The sequence below is a fragment of the Balaenoptera physalus genome (genome assembly GCF_965194825.1).
Source record: "Balaenoptera physalus genome assembly, chromosome: 10".
Taxonomy (NCBI): Eukaryota; Metazoa; Chordata; class Mammalia; order Artiodactyla; family Balaenopteridae; genus Balaenoptera; species Balaenoptera physalus.
The window spans coordinates 88,219,885-88,234,119 of record NC_138889.1 but is presented as its reverse complement, the minus strand read 5'-3'; the positions used below and the strand labels follow the sequence as shown (position 1 = coordinate 88,234,119).

General features: G+C 46.3%; 1 protein-coding gene across 14 annotated transcripts in view; it reads right to left on the bottom strand.

The window, feature by feature from the left end:
* The window catches only part of KIAA1549L (KIAA1549 like), a 288,634-nt gene extending 282,244 nt beyond the window's left edge, over nt 1-6,390 (bottom strand). For 3 of the 14 annotated variants that reach the window (XR_014250248.1, XM_082410400.1, XM_082410401.1), the window contains exon 1: nt 5,543-6,389. Coding sequence is in view for 12 of the 14 variants with exons in the window: in XM_082410400.1 (XP_082266526.1) it covers nt 5,543-5,789 (247 nt within the window). In the remaining 2 variants the exon portion in view is untranslated. Of the gene's footprint in view, nt 1-5,542 lie in introns of all 14 variants that reach the window. The other 11 variants (XR_014250249.1, XM_082410390.1, XM_082410397.1 and 8 more) reach the window with 5 other exon arrangements.
* Nucleotides 6,391-14,235: the final 7,845 nt, after the last annotated feature.

Below are 14,235 nucleotides of genomic sequence, written 5' to 3'. Positions count from 1 at the left end.
ATTGACATGTATACACTGATGTGAATAAAATGGATGACTAATAAGAACCTGCTGTATAAAAAAAATAAATTAAATAAAATTCAATAAATAAATAAATTAATTAAATCCTTTTGGGAAAAAAAATGAGAAAGTACAAATATAATGTAATTATAACCCATCTGAACCCTCTTTTGACCCACCTCCCCTATGTCTCTGCTTTCCTTTATAAAGAAGACTAAAAGTGTTGTCTTTTTTACTGTCTCCGATTTCTCTTCTTCCTTTCTTTCTTGAACCCATTGCAGCAAGACTTTTGTCCCCTCCACTCTTAGGGCCACCTAACATTGCCACATCTCTAAATACAACATCCATTGCTAGTCCCTATCTAGCCTTCTTCAGTCTCTTTTGCTGGTCCCCCGTCTCCTGAACCCCTAAATGCTGAAGTATCCCAGGTCTCATTGCTGAGCTCTCCCCCTTCTCTATACTTTCTTGCTTAGTTGCATGCTGATGGCTCCCAAATTTATATCTCTGGACCCAATATCGGCCTGGGATTCCAGACTACTTTGTTCAACTGGCTATCTGACATCTCCACTTGGATGTTTAATAAACATTTCAACCTTAACAAACCCAAAACCAACTCTTTATTTCCTACCCAAATTCTGAGCCTCCTGCAACCTTCCCCATCTCGATGGCAACTTCAACCTCCAGTTGCTTGAGCCAAAAACCTTGGAGCCATATTGGTTCCTCTCTTTCTCTCCCACCCCACGTATAATCCATGAGAAAATTCTATCAGCTCCATCTTCAAAAGATGTCCAAAATCTAACCACTTCTCCGCACTGTCTAAGCCATCCTACCTGGTCTTCCCATTTCCACCCTTGACCTTACAGTCTTTTTTTTTTTTAATTTTTATTTATTTTTGGCTGCATTGGGTCTTCATTGCTGCATGCGGACTTTTCTCTAGTTGCAGCAATGGCGGGCTACTCTTCATTGCAGTGCGTAGGCTTCTCATTGTGGTGGCTTCTCTTGCTGTGGAGCACGGGCTCTAGGCATGTGGGCTTCAGTAGTTGTGGCACGCGGACTCAGTAGTTGTGGCTCTTGGGCTTAGTCGCTCCGTGGCATGTGGGTTCTTCCCAGACCAGGGCTCAAACCTGTGTCCCCTGCACTGGCAGGCAGATTCTTAATCACTGTGCCACCAGGGATGTCCCGACCTTACAGTCTTTTGTCCCCATGATAGCCATGGGCATTTTTCTAAAACTGAAGTCAGATCACGTCACCTCTTGCTTAATCTCATTCAAAGTAAAATACCAAGTTTTCACTTTGTCAAAAAGTCCTATATGATGTGGGCCCAGCTCCCACTTCAACGTTATTTCTTACCACCTTCCCCCTATTCACTCAATTCCACATGGCCTCCCTGCTGTTCCCCAACCATCCCAAACACAGTCTCTCCTCAAGACCTTTACAGTTGCTTTCCCCTCTGCCTGAATACCTTTCCCCAGATATCCACTTTTAGGTACCTACTCAAATGTCACCTCGACATGGGGGACATCCCCCATCACTCTAGATAACCAGGCACATGCGTGAGGGTACACACGCACATAGACATCAGCCTCTTGCTATCCTCTTACCCTGATTTATTTTTCTTACCACCATCCAACCTACATTTATTCGTTTATTTTCATTTGCTACTTAAAGTGGGGTCAGCATCTGCATCACCCTGATGCTTGTTAGAAATGCAGAACCGCAGGCCTTATCCCAGACATACTGAATCAGAATCTGCAACAGGATCTTCAAGTGATTCACATGCACAGTAAAGTCTGGAAAGCACTGGGCTAGTTCCTAACTGCCATGAGATATTGTAACCTCAAAAAGCTGAGGTACTCAAGATACATTGAATGAATGGATGGATGGAGGGATGGATGGATGAATGAATGAATGAACAAATGAACTGTTGCACCTGTTTCGAATGGAACTCCAATCTGATGATGTACAAAATGTTGGAGAGGGGTAAAAACGACATCCTAGGTCAAAATTATCCCCCATATATTGTGCTCAATTAGAGATTCTTTCAAAATGCAAATACATTCCCTGAATAAAGCAGTCATTAACAACTTGCTGTAGATTACTTAGATGAGATAATTATTCTAACATCTAACAGAATCAGCCAAACTAAGGGAATAGGAGTGAAAGAAGGCTGAAACTTTAATGAGTACCTACTCTGTGCTGGGCATTGTAACAGGCAAGAGGGAAACAAAGATAAATCAGGAACTTACAAGTTGGTGGGAGAAGCAGAGGAGGGCCAGGGGGGTGGAGCGCCTGTGAGGAGGGCTTGAGAAAGCTCAAGGGCAGTGAGAGAGTCCAGGGTACTCCTCCCTATAGCATCCTGTGCTTCTGGCCACAGAAGTAAAGAACTCTTTACTTCTCCTCTGCCTGAAATGCTACCATCAACCCTGCCAACACCTACTCATCCTCCAAAGCTCCCGGTCTTCCAGAATTAACTGTGCCTTCATTTTATTTGCTCTGACCACACAGTATCAGAGTTCAAGGATGTGTATCACCCTATTCATGAGGGGTTTCTACAAACTGTCTGACCCTTATGCATGTCTGTATCCCCTGCCCCAGCACAGCACCTGGACAGAGTAAATGTTCAGTCAATTTTATAAGAACAGCTAGCATTCACTGAGCATTTACTATGTACCAAACACTGTTTTAAACACTTCGGATATATTAACTCATTGAATCTTCACAACAACCCAATCAGATTGGAGCTATTATTATCCCCATTTTACAGACAAGAGAACTGAGGCCCAGAGAGGCCAGGTCACATTAAGGAATGAGCACTGCACCTGCACCTAAAAGACACACAGGAAATGTTTACTGACATGAACTGAATGGAAGATCAGTAGTTAAGAAGATCGGGAAGTCAAATTTGAACTTTACCAACCTGCCCAGAGCCTCAGAGGGCAAAAGAGAATGGGGAGATGTCAGAGCTTGCTTCTGCAAAGAACCTTCTTTTCCACACCAGTCTCCCACATGCAAAATAGAAGTCAGGGAGCAAGGGTTTCCTGGAGATGGAAGTTAGGAGAGGAAGTCCGAGAGAGGACATTCAAGACAGCAGCCTTGAGAAGGAACCCCAATTCCTCAGGAATATTAAATCAAAAGAATTTGGGGTGGAGTGGGTGGAGGTGGGCTGGGGACACACTGCAGGGGCTCCAGGACACAAAGGTCCTATAGCACTGTCCAGAAACCAACCTATTTTTACCTATTTGTCAGCCAAGGTAAATGTCTGGCTTAGACTTGCTTAGAAAACAAGATGCAGCAACCATGCAAATGACATGATTGTAGGAAACTAGCACATTCAGGGGGATCTTAGAATTAGCGTTTGGCTTCTCATGCAACCCGGCCTCAGACTCACTCTACAGCGAGTGGCAGCACCAAGCAGCAGCTGTGCCTCAGAAAAAGTTCAAAACCAGGGAGTCTGTTGAAAGTCAAAGGTCTCAGGAAAATGTCAGCTGTTCTCCTGCCTCCCTCCTGACACTGCTTCCTCCACAAATCCCTTGGGACTCCCTGCATCAGGTCCAGGACTCACTCACCCTGCAGTAAAGCTGCCTCAGGTAGAAATCAGAGAACAAATGAAAGCAGGCAGGAGGCAAGATAGGGAGCCCAACGTTAACTCTTCCATTGAGAGAGAAACAAGTCATGTAGTTGAATCAGAGGCAAACACACAGGAAACCATGGAAACCGGTAGTAGACTCTGGATCCACAGGTGAGCTGGACCACAGGAAATTGGTCATCAAGAGTGACATCAGAAAGGACACCCAAAAAGCACAGAGGATGCAACGAGTCAGTCCAATGAGAAGGAAGAAGACAGAGGACTACTGGTTTTTACCATCATTTAAATCAAAGCATCTTTCCTAGAGAACCCCAGGATCACCACACTAAGAGAAAAAAGGAAAAGGACATCAGGGCTAAAAACAAAAGATACAGAACAGAAGTCCCCTAAGTCAGGCTCTGGCAGTCTGAAAGAAGAGCCAAGAAAAGTCACAGAGGTTGAGAAGGGGCAATGTACAAAGGTCAGAAGAGAGGTCAGAAATTCAAAGCCGATCAGAGGAAATCATCTGACATATCAGGCCGAATAGAATAAATACATAAAATCTAAATTTCACATATTACAAGTGGTTGAACAGATTTTGGTATCTGCACTCAAATGAAGAACATCCAAAAGCTGGTATCTCAGAAACTGTTTACAAAACTATTAAGGATCTCATTCATTTTAAATAAAAACTCAAAGTGTGTTTCTGATCCAGTGAATACTAAGGTAATTACATGTGTCTGACTCAGAACTTACCTTTTAACCATCAAATACACATCACTAAAAACTGCTAGAGGCATAAAAACTGGGGGCTAAAGTTCTTCGGAGGTTTTCCCGGGTCTCGGGCACACATCCAAAGATTACTGAACTTTCTCACCACTATAATCACAAGAGACAATTCCTGGAGAGCAACTTGCACACACGGACACCTCATGTCAGTGACCTTTTAAGTGAATCAAAGGAAAATGGGCTTTGAATGAAGCTGTTGAAGACAGGAAATGTTTTTAACCTGAAACCCTCTTATCTAAAACAGTGTGAACTCCTTCATAATTAGGAGATTTAATCTAATTTGGGGGACGAGGCACACTGGGAAAAAAAACAGTCCTCTTCAATCCTTGCTAAAAACCACAGAAGTACAGAAGCATACTGGCTGAAGCAAGGGCTATATTCCTTGATAAATGAAATGTACCAAGAGCCCAGAATTTCACAAACAAAAGCCTGCCCTTCACAAGTGCCATAGTAATCATTCTTATTTCAAAGGCAATTGCTGACCGCACAGGAAGTTTTGAAGAATATTAGCCAAATAATTCCCCCTAAATAGTTACAACAGATTTTTTTAAAACCGCCCAAGAAATTACAGAAATCTATTTCCTGAGGATTCTTGGGAGTCAAAAGAGCCAAGCGTGGTTATTTTTAACTAACCTCCTGCAAACAGTGGATTATATACTCGATCCCTTTGCAAGATGCAAGCAATTATTTTAGGTACCTCTATCCCAAAAGAAAAAGGAGTCTCCTGTCAAGACAGAGAGGAAAACGCCGACACGGGAATTGCCTAAAACTCTCTGGGTCATTTCGTGCAGTTAAAACAAAGTGGACAACCGTCAGGGAGCCCAAAATATAGTAGACGTCCCCACTTTGTGTGTTCTACTAAAACACATCCCTTTTCAGGTGTCCTAAACACAGCATATCTTTATCTAAATGAAGCGTGCCTTGGGGACCACTAGGAAGGACCTGTCACTTGTCCAGAAGGAAGATGCGAATGCACTTCTTTTTACTTCCCCGCCCAACGGTGCCTTCCCGGGAGACAGATTTCTGACAGTCCGCCTGCTGTTGCAGCAGCAAAGGGCGGGGAAAATCCTAGCGCCGGTGCTGCAAAGACCTCTCCATCCACCGCCACCCGGTCAGGTGCCGGCCCCGACGGGCAGCCCCGCTCCTCCAGAAACCTCCGCGGGCACAAAGCAGCCGCCAAGTGCTTACCCGAGTCGGCCAGGCAGTGCTCCGGGAGGGCCGCCAGCAGCAGGAGTCCCAGCAGCAGCAGCAGCAGCGGCGGCGGCAGCGGCGGCGCATCCTGGGACCCGGCAGCCCGGGGGCCCCTCACGCCCGGGCAGCGCGCGGCTCCCCCGCCAGCCCGGCCGAGCCCGCACGCCCGGATCCGGCCCCTGCGCCTCCGCACCTCCGGTCCATCTTCCCTCGGGCCCTGGGGCTTCGCCTCCTGCCGAGCCATGGGGACGCTTCACTCATCCAGGCCACTGCCTCGCTCCGCACCGCTCCGGGGAGCCCAGCCTTCGGCGCCCCGGTCCTCACCGGGCATCTCCGGCCACGGCCCGGGCGCCGGAGGGCGGGGGCGCGGGGCGGCGCGACTCGCTGGCTCGTGCTGCCGCGCCAGGAGCGAGCTCCGCGGAGCCGCGGCTTCACTCGCGCAGGGGCCGGGGCCGCATGGAGCCGCGGCGGGAGCGGGCCGGGGTTCCCACGGTGCCCGTCGCCGCGCGCCGGCGCGCCCGGGGCAGCGAGGGTGGGACGGGCGCCGCCCGGAGCCCCCACCCCCGGGCGGGCTCCCGCAGACTGAGGGGGCGAGGCTGCGAGCCGCGGGGGCCGGCAGCCGCTGGGCGCGCTCGGGGCCCTCCTTCCCGCCGCCGGCTGCAGCCTCTCCGCCGCGCTCTCCTCGCTCGCTTGCTCGGGCTCGGGCTCCAGCTCCGGCTCCGGTTCCCGGGCCGAGAGTGTTACTGCAGCTCAGAGCGGCGCCTCATTGACAAAGAAAGCACGTAGCCACCCGAGCGGGCGAGGGTGGCGAGGCGGGCGAGGCAGGCGCGCGCGCGCATCGCCGCGTGGAGCCACCGCGCGCCCCCCGCACCCGCGCGCCCCGCCGGGCTCCGGGCTGGGGAGGGGGACCCCTCGCGGCTGTTCGCGCGCCGCGGACATCCGCACAGGGCGGTGGAGGGGCGGGCTTCCCTTCCTCGCGTTCCCCACCAGTCCCTCGGCTAGAGGAGGGGAGATCGACAGGAAAGGTCCTCCGGCCCGGAAAAGCGAGGTAAAGAGTCGTGGTCAACGTGCTGAAGAGGTCAGAAAGCCCTTTGGCCTGGGTTTGGGAAAGCCCTTTAGATGGGGGAAGCGCTTTGTGCTGTTTGTTCACTACTTCTCTGAGGGGCCCTCGGACACCCGCATGCCCGTTTTACCCCTGAGGAACCGAAGCGCCTGTGGCCTAGTTGCAGTAACACTCTGGGTTAAAACGCATTGTAAATATTTATTGCAGCCACACAATGTGCAAAGCCGTGCGCATTGGAAAGGCCAGGGGAAAGTCTCTTCATAAAAGCCCCTTCTTGAAAATAGGACACTTAGTCAATCCGGTGGGACACAAGGGCCCGAAATCAGCAGAACTGGCCTCCTTGCTCTTCCCCTTGCGAAGCTGGATGTCCTGAAGCAAGTTACCTAGTTCATTGGAGCTTCACACATCCCCTATTTATTGACTAATATTTATTGAGGGCCCACTGCTTGCCAGCTACTATGCGAGGCACCAGGGATCTAAGTGATGAGCAAAAACACAGTCCCTGATGTGATGAAGCTCCAGCTCGATTCGTTCAACAATACTTCCTGACGGCCTGTTATGTGTCAGGCACTGTTCTAGACACTGAAGACAACAGCCACCAACAAAATCCCTGCCCTCTTAGAGCTGACATTCTAGTGGAAGTACACTGGCAATAAACAAATAAGTAAGAGATAAAATGTCAGCCGGTGATAAAAGCTATGGAGAAAAATCAGTGTGAAAGAAAAAATCGGGGAGGGAGTGTTGCAATGTTAAATAGGGGGAAGGAAGGTGTCACCAAGAAGGTGACATTTAAGCAAAGACCTGAAGGACGTGAGGGAATAAGCCTGGCAGGAAGAGCATGCCAGGAAAAAGGGGCAGCAAGGGCGAAAACCCGGGAGCACAGCTGGCTGGGGCATTCAGGGCACAGCAAGCCAGCCAGTGGGCCTGGAAAAGTGTTAAATCTCACTTACTGTGCATCTGTAGGATAGACATAACACCATATTTCATCTAAGACACACATTTTTTCCCATATTAACTTCTCAGAAGTCAGATGTGTCTTATCATGCACCTAAAATTTGTTGACATACAGTAATACCTTCTTGGGGTTCTTATTATTTAAGCTTGCTGTTCAATTAAATCACTTCTGCTGGGTTTTTTTTAAAGTTGCAGTCTAATTGCGGCAATAAAAAAGCTCAAAATAATCATTTTGAGCCACTAATGAGAAAGCCATGATTCAGACAACACCATAAGATAGGAGGCATGGTGCTGGCCACAAGGGGTGATCCCAGGGACAGCGGGGTGGGGCGTGATGGTGCCAGCAGTCCAGGCAAAGTTGGACTGAAAGATGCCAAGGTCTGGAGCAGCAGAGGTGTTGAGGAGCAGGGAGCATGGAGGGAAAAGAGGGCAAAGAGAAAAGAGAGCAAAAGTGGGCAGGGAGGTAGAAAAAATGCATGCATGGAGCCCTGGGGTGGCTTGTTTGAAGCTAAGAACTCTGTTAGGAAGAAGTGGGAGGTAGAGAGGGGAAGGAATATTGGGACCAACTTGTGGAAGGCTTTGGACACATTTGGGCTTTTTCCCAAAGGGAGGGAGAGGAAAAGGGGAAGAAAAGTCAGTCTCAGGAGCACCAGTGATGTGCGGGCTCTGAGTTAGCAGCTGAGGACACACAGGCAGTTGTGATGGAGAGAAATATAAACCCTTTACTAGTCATAGCCTCCCCCGCCCCACCCCACGAAACCCAGTCCTTTTCTGCACCTTGCAGTGGGGAGAGAATAGAGAGGGAGGCTAGGACTGAGGAAGCCAGAGGGGCTGACTGAATTCACATGGAAAGGGACAGAACGTTCGTTGCTGGCCTAAGAGATAGAAAAGATCCAGAAGGGGAGAGGCTATGAGGCAAGACAGGCAAAACCCAACCAAAGCTGGGTTCTCCGTGAGCATGTAGAGAAAGTGGAGAGAGATTTGGGGGACAGAGATTTGGGGCTGAGAGATAGCGAAGTATATCCTCTGCATTGTAAATGGGATTTTCCCTTCAACATTATTTGCCAGAGTTAGATAAGTTATAAATTACTTGTCAGTGTTTTTGGTGGTTAGACTGATGTTTCATTGAATTTTTGTCTCTGATGAGCTGGCCTCAAGAGCAGACACAATGCTTATCCTCAAGAAGCCCCCAGTCTCAAATCTAGTTATGGGGCAGACACATACGGCGTTAGCCTCAGAGAGATGCAGTGAGTATGCGCTAGAGGCATATATGCACATCGCCCATCATCGCGAGAATGTGGGTGAGGGCTGGCTATTTCTGCCTGGAGGGAGAGGAGAGGTGAAAGGAGGTAACATTTAAACTTGGAGTTTGCTGGCACCACAAAAGGTGAGGTAGAAAGGCGTGAGAGTTTGCAGCATTTTTCAAGGAAAAGTAAAGTATCTGGTGAGGGCAGCACAGAGGGGACCTGAGGAGATCCTGCTTCAAGGCCGGAGACCTAAGCTGGAGGCAGATGTAGAGAGGCTGAGTTTGTACCTTATCCTCATCCAGTAGGAACAGCTCCAGAGAGGTTTTCTGCAGGCCCAGGAAGCTTAATGAGATCCCAGTCCTTGACTGACGGGTGAGGGTACAGACTCTGTTACTTGACTGCTTAGATTTAATTCTGCCTCTACCATTTACTAGCTGTATAACTTTGGGCAAATCCCATAATCTCTATAGATCTCATCTATAACATTGGAAATAGTAAGAGCACCTACCTCTTTGGGTTGTGTTAAGGATTGAATTGATACATTTCAAGCATTTAGAAGTACACTTGACACACAATAAGCACTCAATCAATCTTATCTGTTATATATAATATGACAATTGCAACCCTCTTAAATCATAAACCCTCTTGTTAATTTTAGTCTATTTAAACAGGGCTTTTGGACTTAACCTATGTGCGAATTTTTTGCTATGTAGCTTTATAAAGTCAGTGTCTTTTGTGCAAAGCATTTATGAGGCGGGATTGGGTTCGGGGGGTGGGGAGATCAATCCCTGGGCAGTGGTTTTAGGCCCTCAACTTGACATTTCCACCATTGCCGTGGAGGGGAACGCCTGGGCCTGTTTCATTCTTTTTGCAATAAGCAGATATTTCTCCTCTAGTTCTAATCTCTGTTACTGACACTCCCTGCTGGTACAAAGCCCAGGTCTACACTGTGAAGCCCTTCTTTCCTGTGCCCAAAACTGTGTTAGGTCCTGGAGGCCCTGCGGTGTGCAAGGCGCTGCCCCCATCCTGGAGTGAAGGAGACAAGTAAACACACAAGTCTGCCTCGCCTGGCAAGTGCTGTGGGCACACGCAGAGGGGACCTGAGAGAGGAGCTACCCGGTAGAATGGGCTAGAGGAGGCATGAGACTAGAGAGAAGGGGTCACCTGAAAGGAGGCTGTTGCAGAAGGGTGCATCATCTTGGTTTCCCTTTTCGCTCATCTCTCAACCTATGTTTCTAAGTTTCCAAAGCTCACTCTAAGGCCCAGCACAACAGGCCCAACAAGGTGATGCCAGCACCCACTAGGGCCAACCCCGCGTGCCCAGGTGGGTGATGCTGATCTCAGCCCTCGCCGTGGCCCCTACCGCAGCCTAGAGATTCAGTGTTTGTTGATTTGAACTGGTTTTCCATTAATGACATTTCAGCTCCCCGGCTTCTGGCTAATTGCTCTCCAAATCCTCCAGTGGGTGGAGAAAATTAGTTTTTCAACCATCAAGGGCTAATTTGTCTTGTTAATATTTGTTGCTTTGGGGGCTCGTCCAATCGCAGAGCGGGGATATGCTCCAGGCGTTGGCACTCTGAGGCTAGCTCATTTCCACTGCACACTTTGCTTTCATGTTCCAGCTTAGCTAGGTTAAGCCCTTTCCTCAGGCCCTATGGGATGGCAACTAGCATTGGCCATTGAAAATCTCACTGATTCACAACCTGGGTTCCAGTCCTAACTCTATCACCTAATAACTGGTGACCTTGGGAAAATTTTTTAAACTCTCTGTGCCTCAGTATTCCTCTTTAAGAAAATTGGACATGTCTACCCAAGATATCAAGGTATCTACCCAACATAAATAAAAACAAATGTGCACACAAATACAAATATTTGTAGCAGCATATTGTTCACAAAAGCCAAGAAGTGGAAACAACCGAAATCTCTATGAATTGGTGAACAGATAAAATGTGCTCCAGCAGCATGCTATTCATCAATAAAAAGGAATGAAGTTCTGAAACATGCTACAACGTGGGTGAACCTTGAAAATATTATGATAAATCAAAGAAGTCAGTCACAAAAGGCCACACATTATATGATTCCACATACGTAATGTCCAGAAAAGGCAAACTCAAAGAGACAGAAAGTAGCACAGTGGTGACGGGGGGCCGAGGGAAGAAAAATGGGGAGTGACTGACTGCAAAGGGCACAAGCTTTCTTTTTAGGGTGACAGAAATGTTCTAAAATTAGGTCGTGGTGATGACGATTAGCTCTGTAAATATACCAAAATTCATTGAATTGTACACTTAAAACTAGTGAATTTTATGTTATGTAAGTCATAGCTCAATAAAACTGTCCAAAAAAAGCTAAGCTTGGCACAAAGTGCTCAATAAATCTTTGATGTTATTTTTATATAAAGTCTTTCTCAATGCACATAAAGGAGAGAATATTTACATTTAAAATTTCATTTTAAAGCTCTATCATTTTTCAAAGGTCTATAAGAAGAGTAATACAAACAATACATATCCTAACAAGGATATTAGCCCGCTAGCAATAAATGCCAACTCCTCCAACCAACCAATGCCCCTTTTTGTTTGCCAAAAACACTTCTATTTTATTAGAAAATCTAATCAAGTGCATCTTCAGACCAGATGAAACCATCACCCCTTCAGAGGCAACTTGCGGGAATTCCCTGGCGGTCCAGTGGTTAGGACTCCCCGCTTCCACTGCAGGGGGCATGGGCTCAATCCCTGGTCAGGGAACTAAGATCCCCAAGGCCGCACAGCACGTCCAAATAATAATAAAGGCAACATGCACAGTAATAATGTCTTCCATTCTTGAGTACCTGTTAAGTGCCTGAGAGTGGAGACTTTCTATATGTTAACACGATCCTATCATTCTTCACAATGTCTGATTTAAACCATCATGTTTTCTTCACTCCTCCGTTCATTCAATAAACCTTTACTGATCTCTACTATTAATATGTGCCCAACATTGTGCTCCCTGGGACTATGAAGATGAGCAAGACAAAATCCATCGCCCTCAGGGATCTCAGGATATAGCAATGGATAAATTAAATCATAAAACAATGATGTATGCCATAGGTGAAAAATGACATAAGGAAGGAGATATGAAATCTCTTCCTGAGTCAAGGAAGGATGCCAGAGGAGGTGACACTTGAGCTGGGACATGTCAGGCAGACAAAATGGGGGCAAGAGAGAGGGCATCTGAGCCGTGCCAAAGTATGGTATTATCAATCAACAGGTACCTTCACACAAGACCAGGATGCTGATATGGTTGCTTAGTATGGGGAGGAAAGCAATGAGGGGTTCTCTTGGTGAGGCAGACCAAGGACATATCACAGAGAATCTCCCCCTAAGAGATTTGGACATTACCCTAAAAGTGATAGTCACAATTTTAAAGCAGGCTAGCATACAATGGCAACTCCAGGATTTCTGCATGAGGAGCTTGGGGGGGAAATGGTCAAGAACTTGCCTTGAAACTGAATTTGATAGGCAGAACTCTGCTCTCAGAACTTTGTTCCTTTTTATTGATGAATAGTATGCTGTTAGACTGGATATTTACTTGCACTGCCTCCCTTGCCCAAGCATTTTTTTGTCATCTCCACTGCTACTATCTTAATCAGAACTGAATTTTAGTAAGACCCCACAGCAAGTAATAAGGAGGTTGGTTGGAGCTGGAAGAGGATGGTGGGCTGGAGGCAAGGAAGTCAGATAAGAGCATTAGTTTAGACAAGTTCCTAGGCCTGAGCCAAGGATGAAGTGGATCTGATAGGGGTAACTAATGATAGGAGGAGGACGGGGGTGGGAATTGAGGAAAACATTCAGCCTTTGGACTGGGGTGATTGAGGATGTCATTAACCAAGATCTGGGAATATAGGAAAGGGAGGTTTTGGGGAAAAGAAAACAAGAGCTAGAAAGGGCATTCAGGTAGAGATGCCCATTAGGCCCAAGTTTCATACATTTTAATGTATACATAAATTTGTAGATCGTGTTAAAAAGAAGATTCTGATTAAGTAGATCTGAGGTCACCCAAGAGTCTGCATTTCTAAAACACTCCGAGGTGATGCTAATCCTGATTGATAGATCACACTTGGAGTAACAAGACATTAGGTCATTGAACACAGGGCTTAATCCTATCTCAACAAATGAATTTTTAGAAATCAAATTCCTGACCTTTGGTAATTTTTGAGAAACTATTCCTGTCTTCTCACAAGTTGAAACAAAAAAAAAAAACAGATTTGCTTCTGTTCTTTACTTCCATGTAAGAAGATTATACTTCCTCACACATTACTGTGTGACTTGTAGTCTTGCTGTCCTGATAATTTTTCCCTCCCTATTGATACGAGGCTTGGCCATATGACTTTCTTGGATAATGGCATGTGACAGTAGTGAGCGCGTGCCAGTTCCATTCAAAAGCTTTAGGAACCATTGCAAGGTCCAATTCTGTGTCTTTTCCCTCTTCCATTAGGAGAGCATGTCCAATATTTGTTACTCCTTTAGTCCAGATACAAACATGAAGAAAATCCATGGACTATACATAGGCTGTAGCTAGGAGCAGAGCTGCCACCAACCTGGGACCTACGTATAACAAGAGCAAGAGATAAGGCTGTGTTGCTTTTAGCTACTGAGATGTTGGGGGTCATTTGTTACTGCAGTATAACCTAGTGAAAGTTGACTAATAATAGTCTCTCTGCTATTAATGAAAGAAACAAGGCTAGGAACGAAATAGAAGAGCTAAAATAAATGTTTCGTTTTTTAAAGTTATTAACTTTTCTTATATATCCTCTTTATGGATACCAAGAAGACATAGAATGAGGTTGGAGGCTTATAGTAAACCTTGAGATCATTTGAATGCAAGTTATCAGGAGAGTTTAAAGAATAGCAGCCTTGGATATGTCATTCTGCCTATAAACTTGAACAAGTAACAAACAGCCCCTCTGCTGTTCACATAAATGAGGAAAGTGGAAGTGCTAAATGCTTTGTGGGGTTACGTAATGATGTGCTGGACCTGGCTTGTACCAAAGTCAGCTGAGACATTTTCAGCTATTTTGTGAACCAGTTGTTAAATACACTCATTATTAAAAACTGAATTTCATAAACTTACAATTAAATGATATTAAAAACAAAAGTAATAAATATAAGCAGCTCTCACTCTATATGGTTCCGATACGCACAAATTTCAGTTACCACAGTTTAGTTAAATAACACCAGTCCGTCAACAATGTGGTCCAAATTTTAGTTACCACAGTATATTTACTATGAGTGAAGGCATAAATTACAAACTTTGCTGTTGGCTCTTCAGTCCATAAATCACTAGGTTAATAATGAACGCACTTCATGATCAGTGACCAATCACATCGCCTCTTCCAAAGACTGTTGGTGATTGATCACTGCGCATCTGTTCATCAGTTCATGCAGACAGCA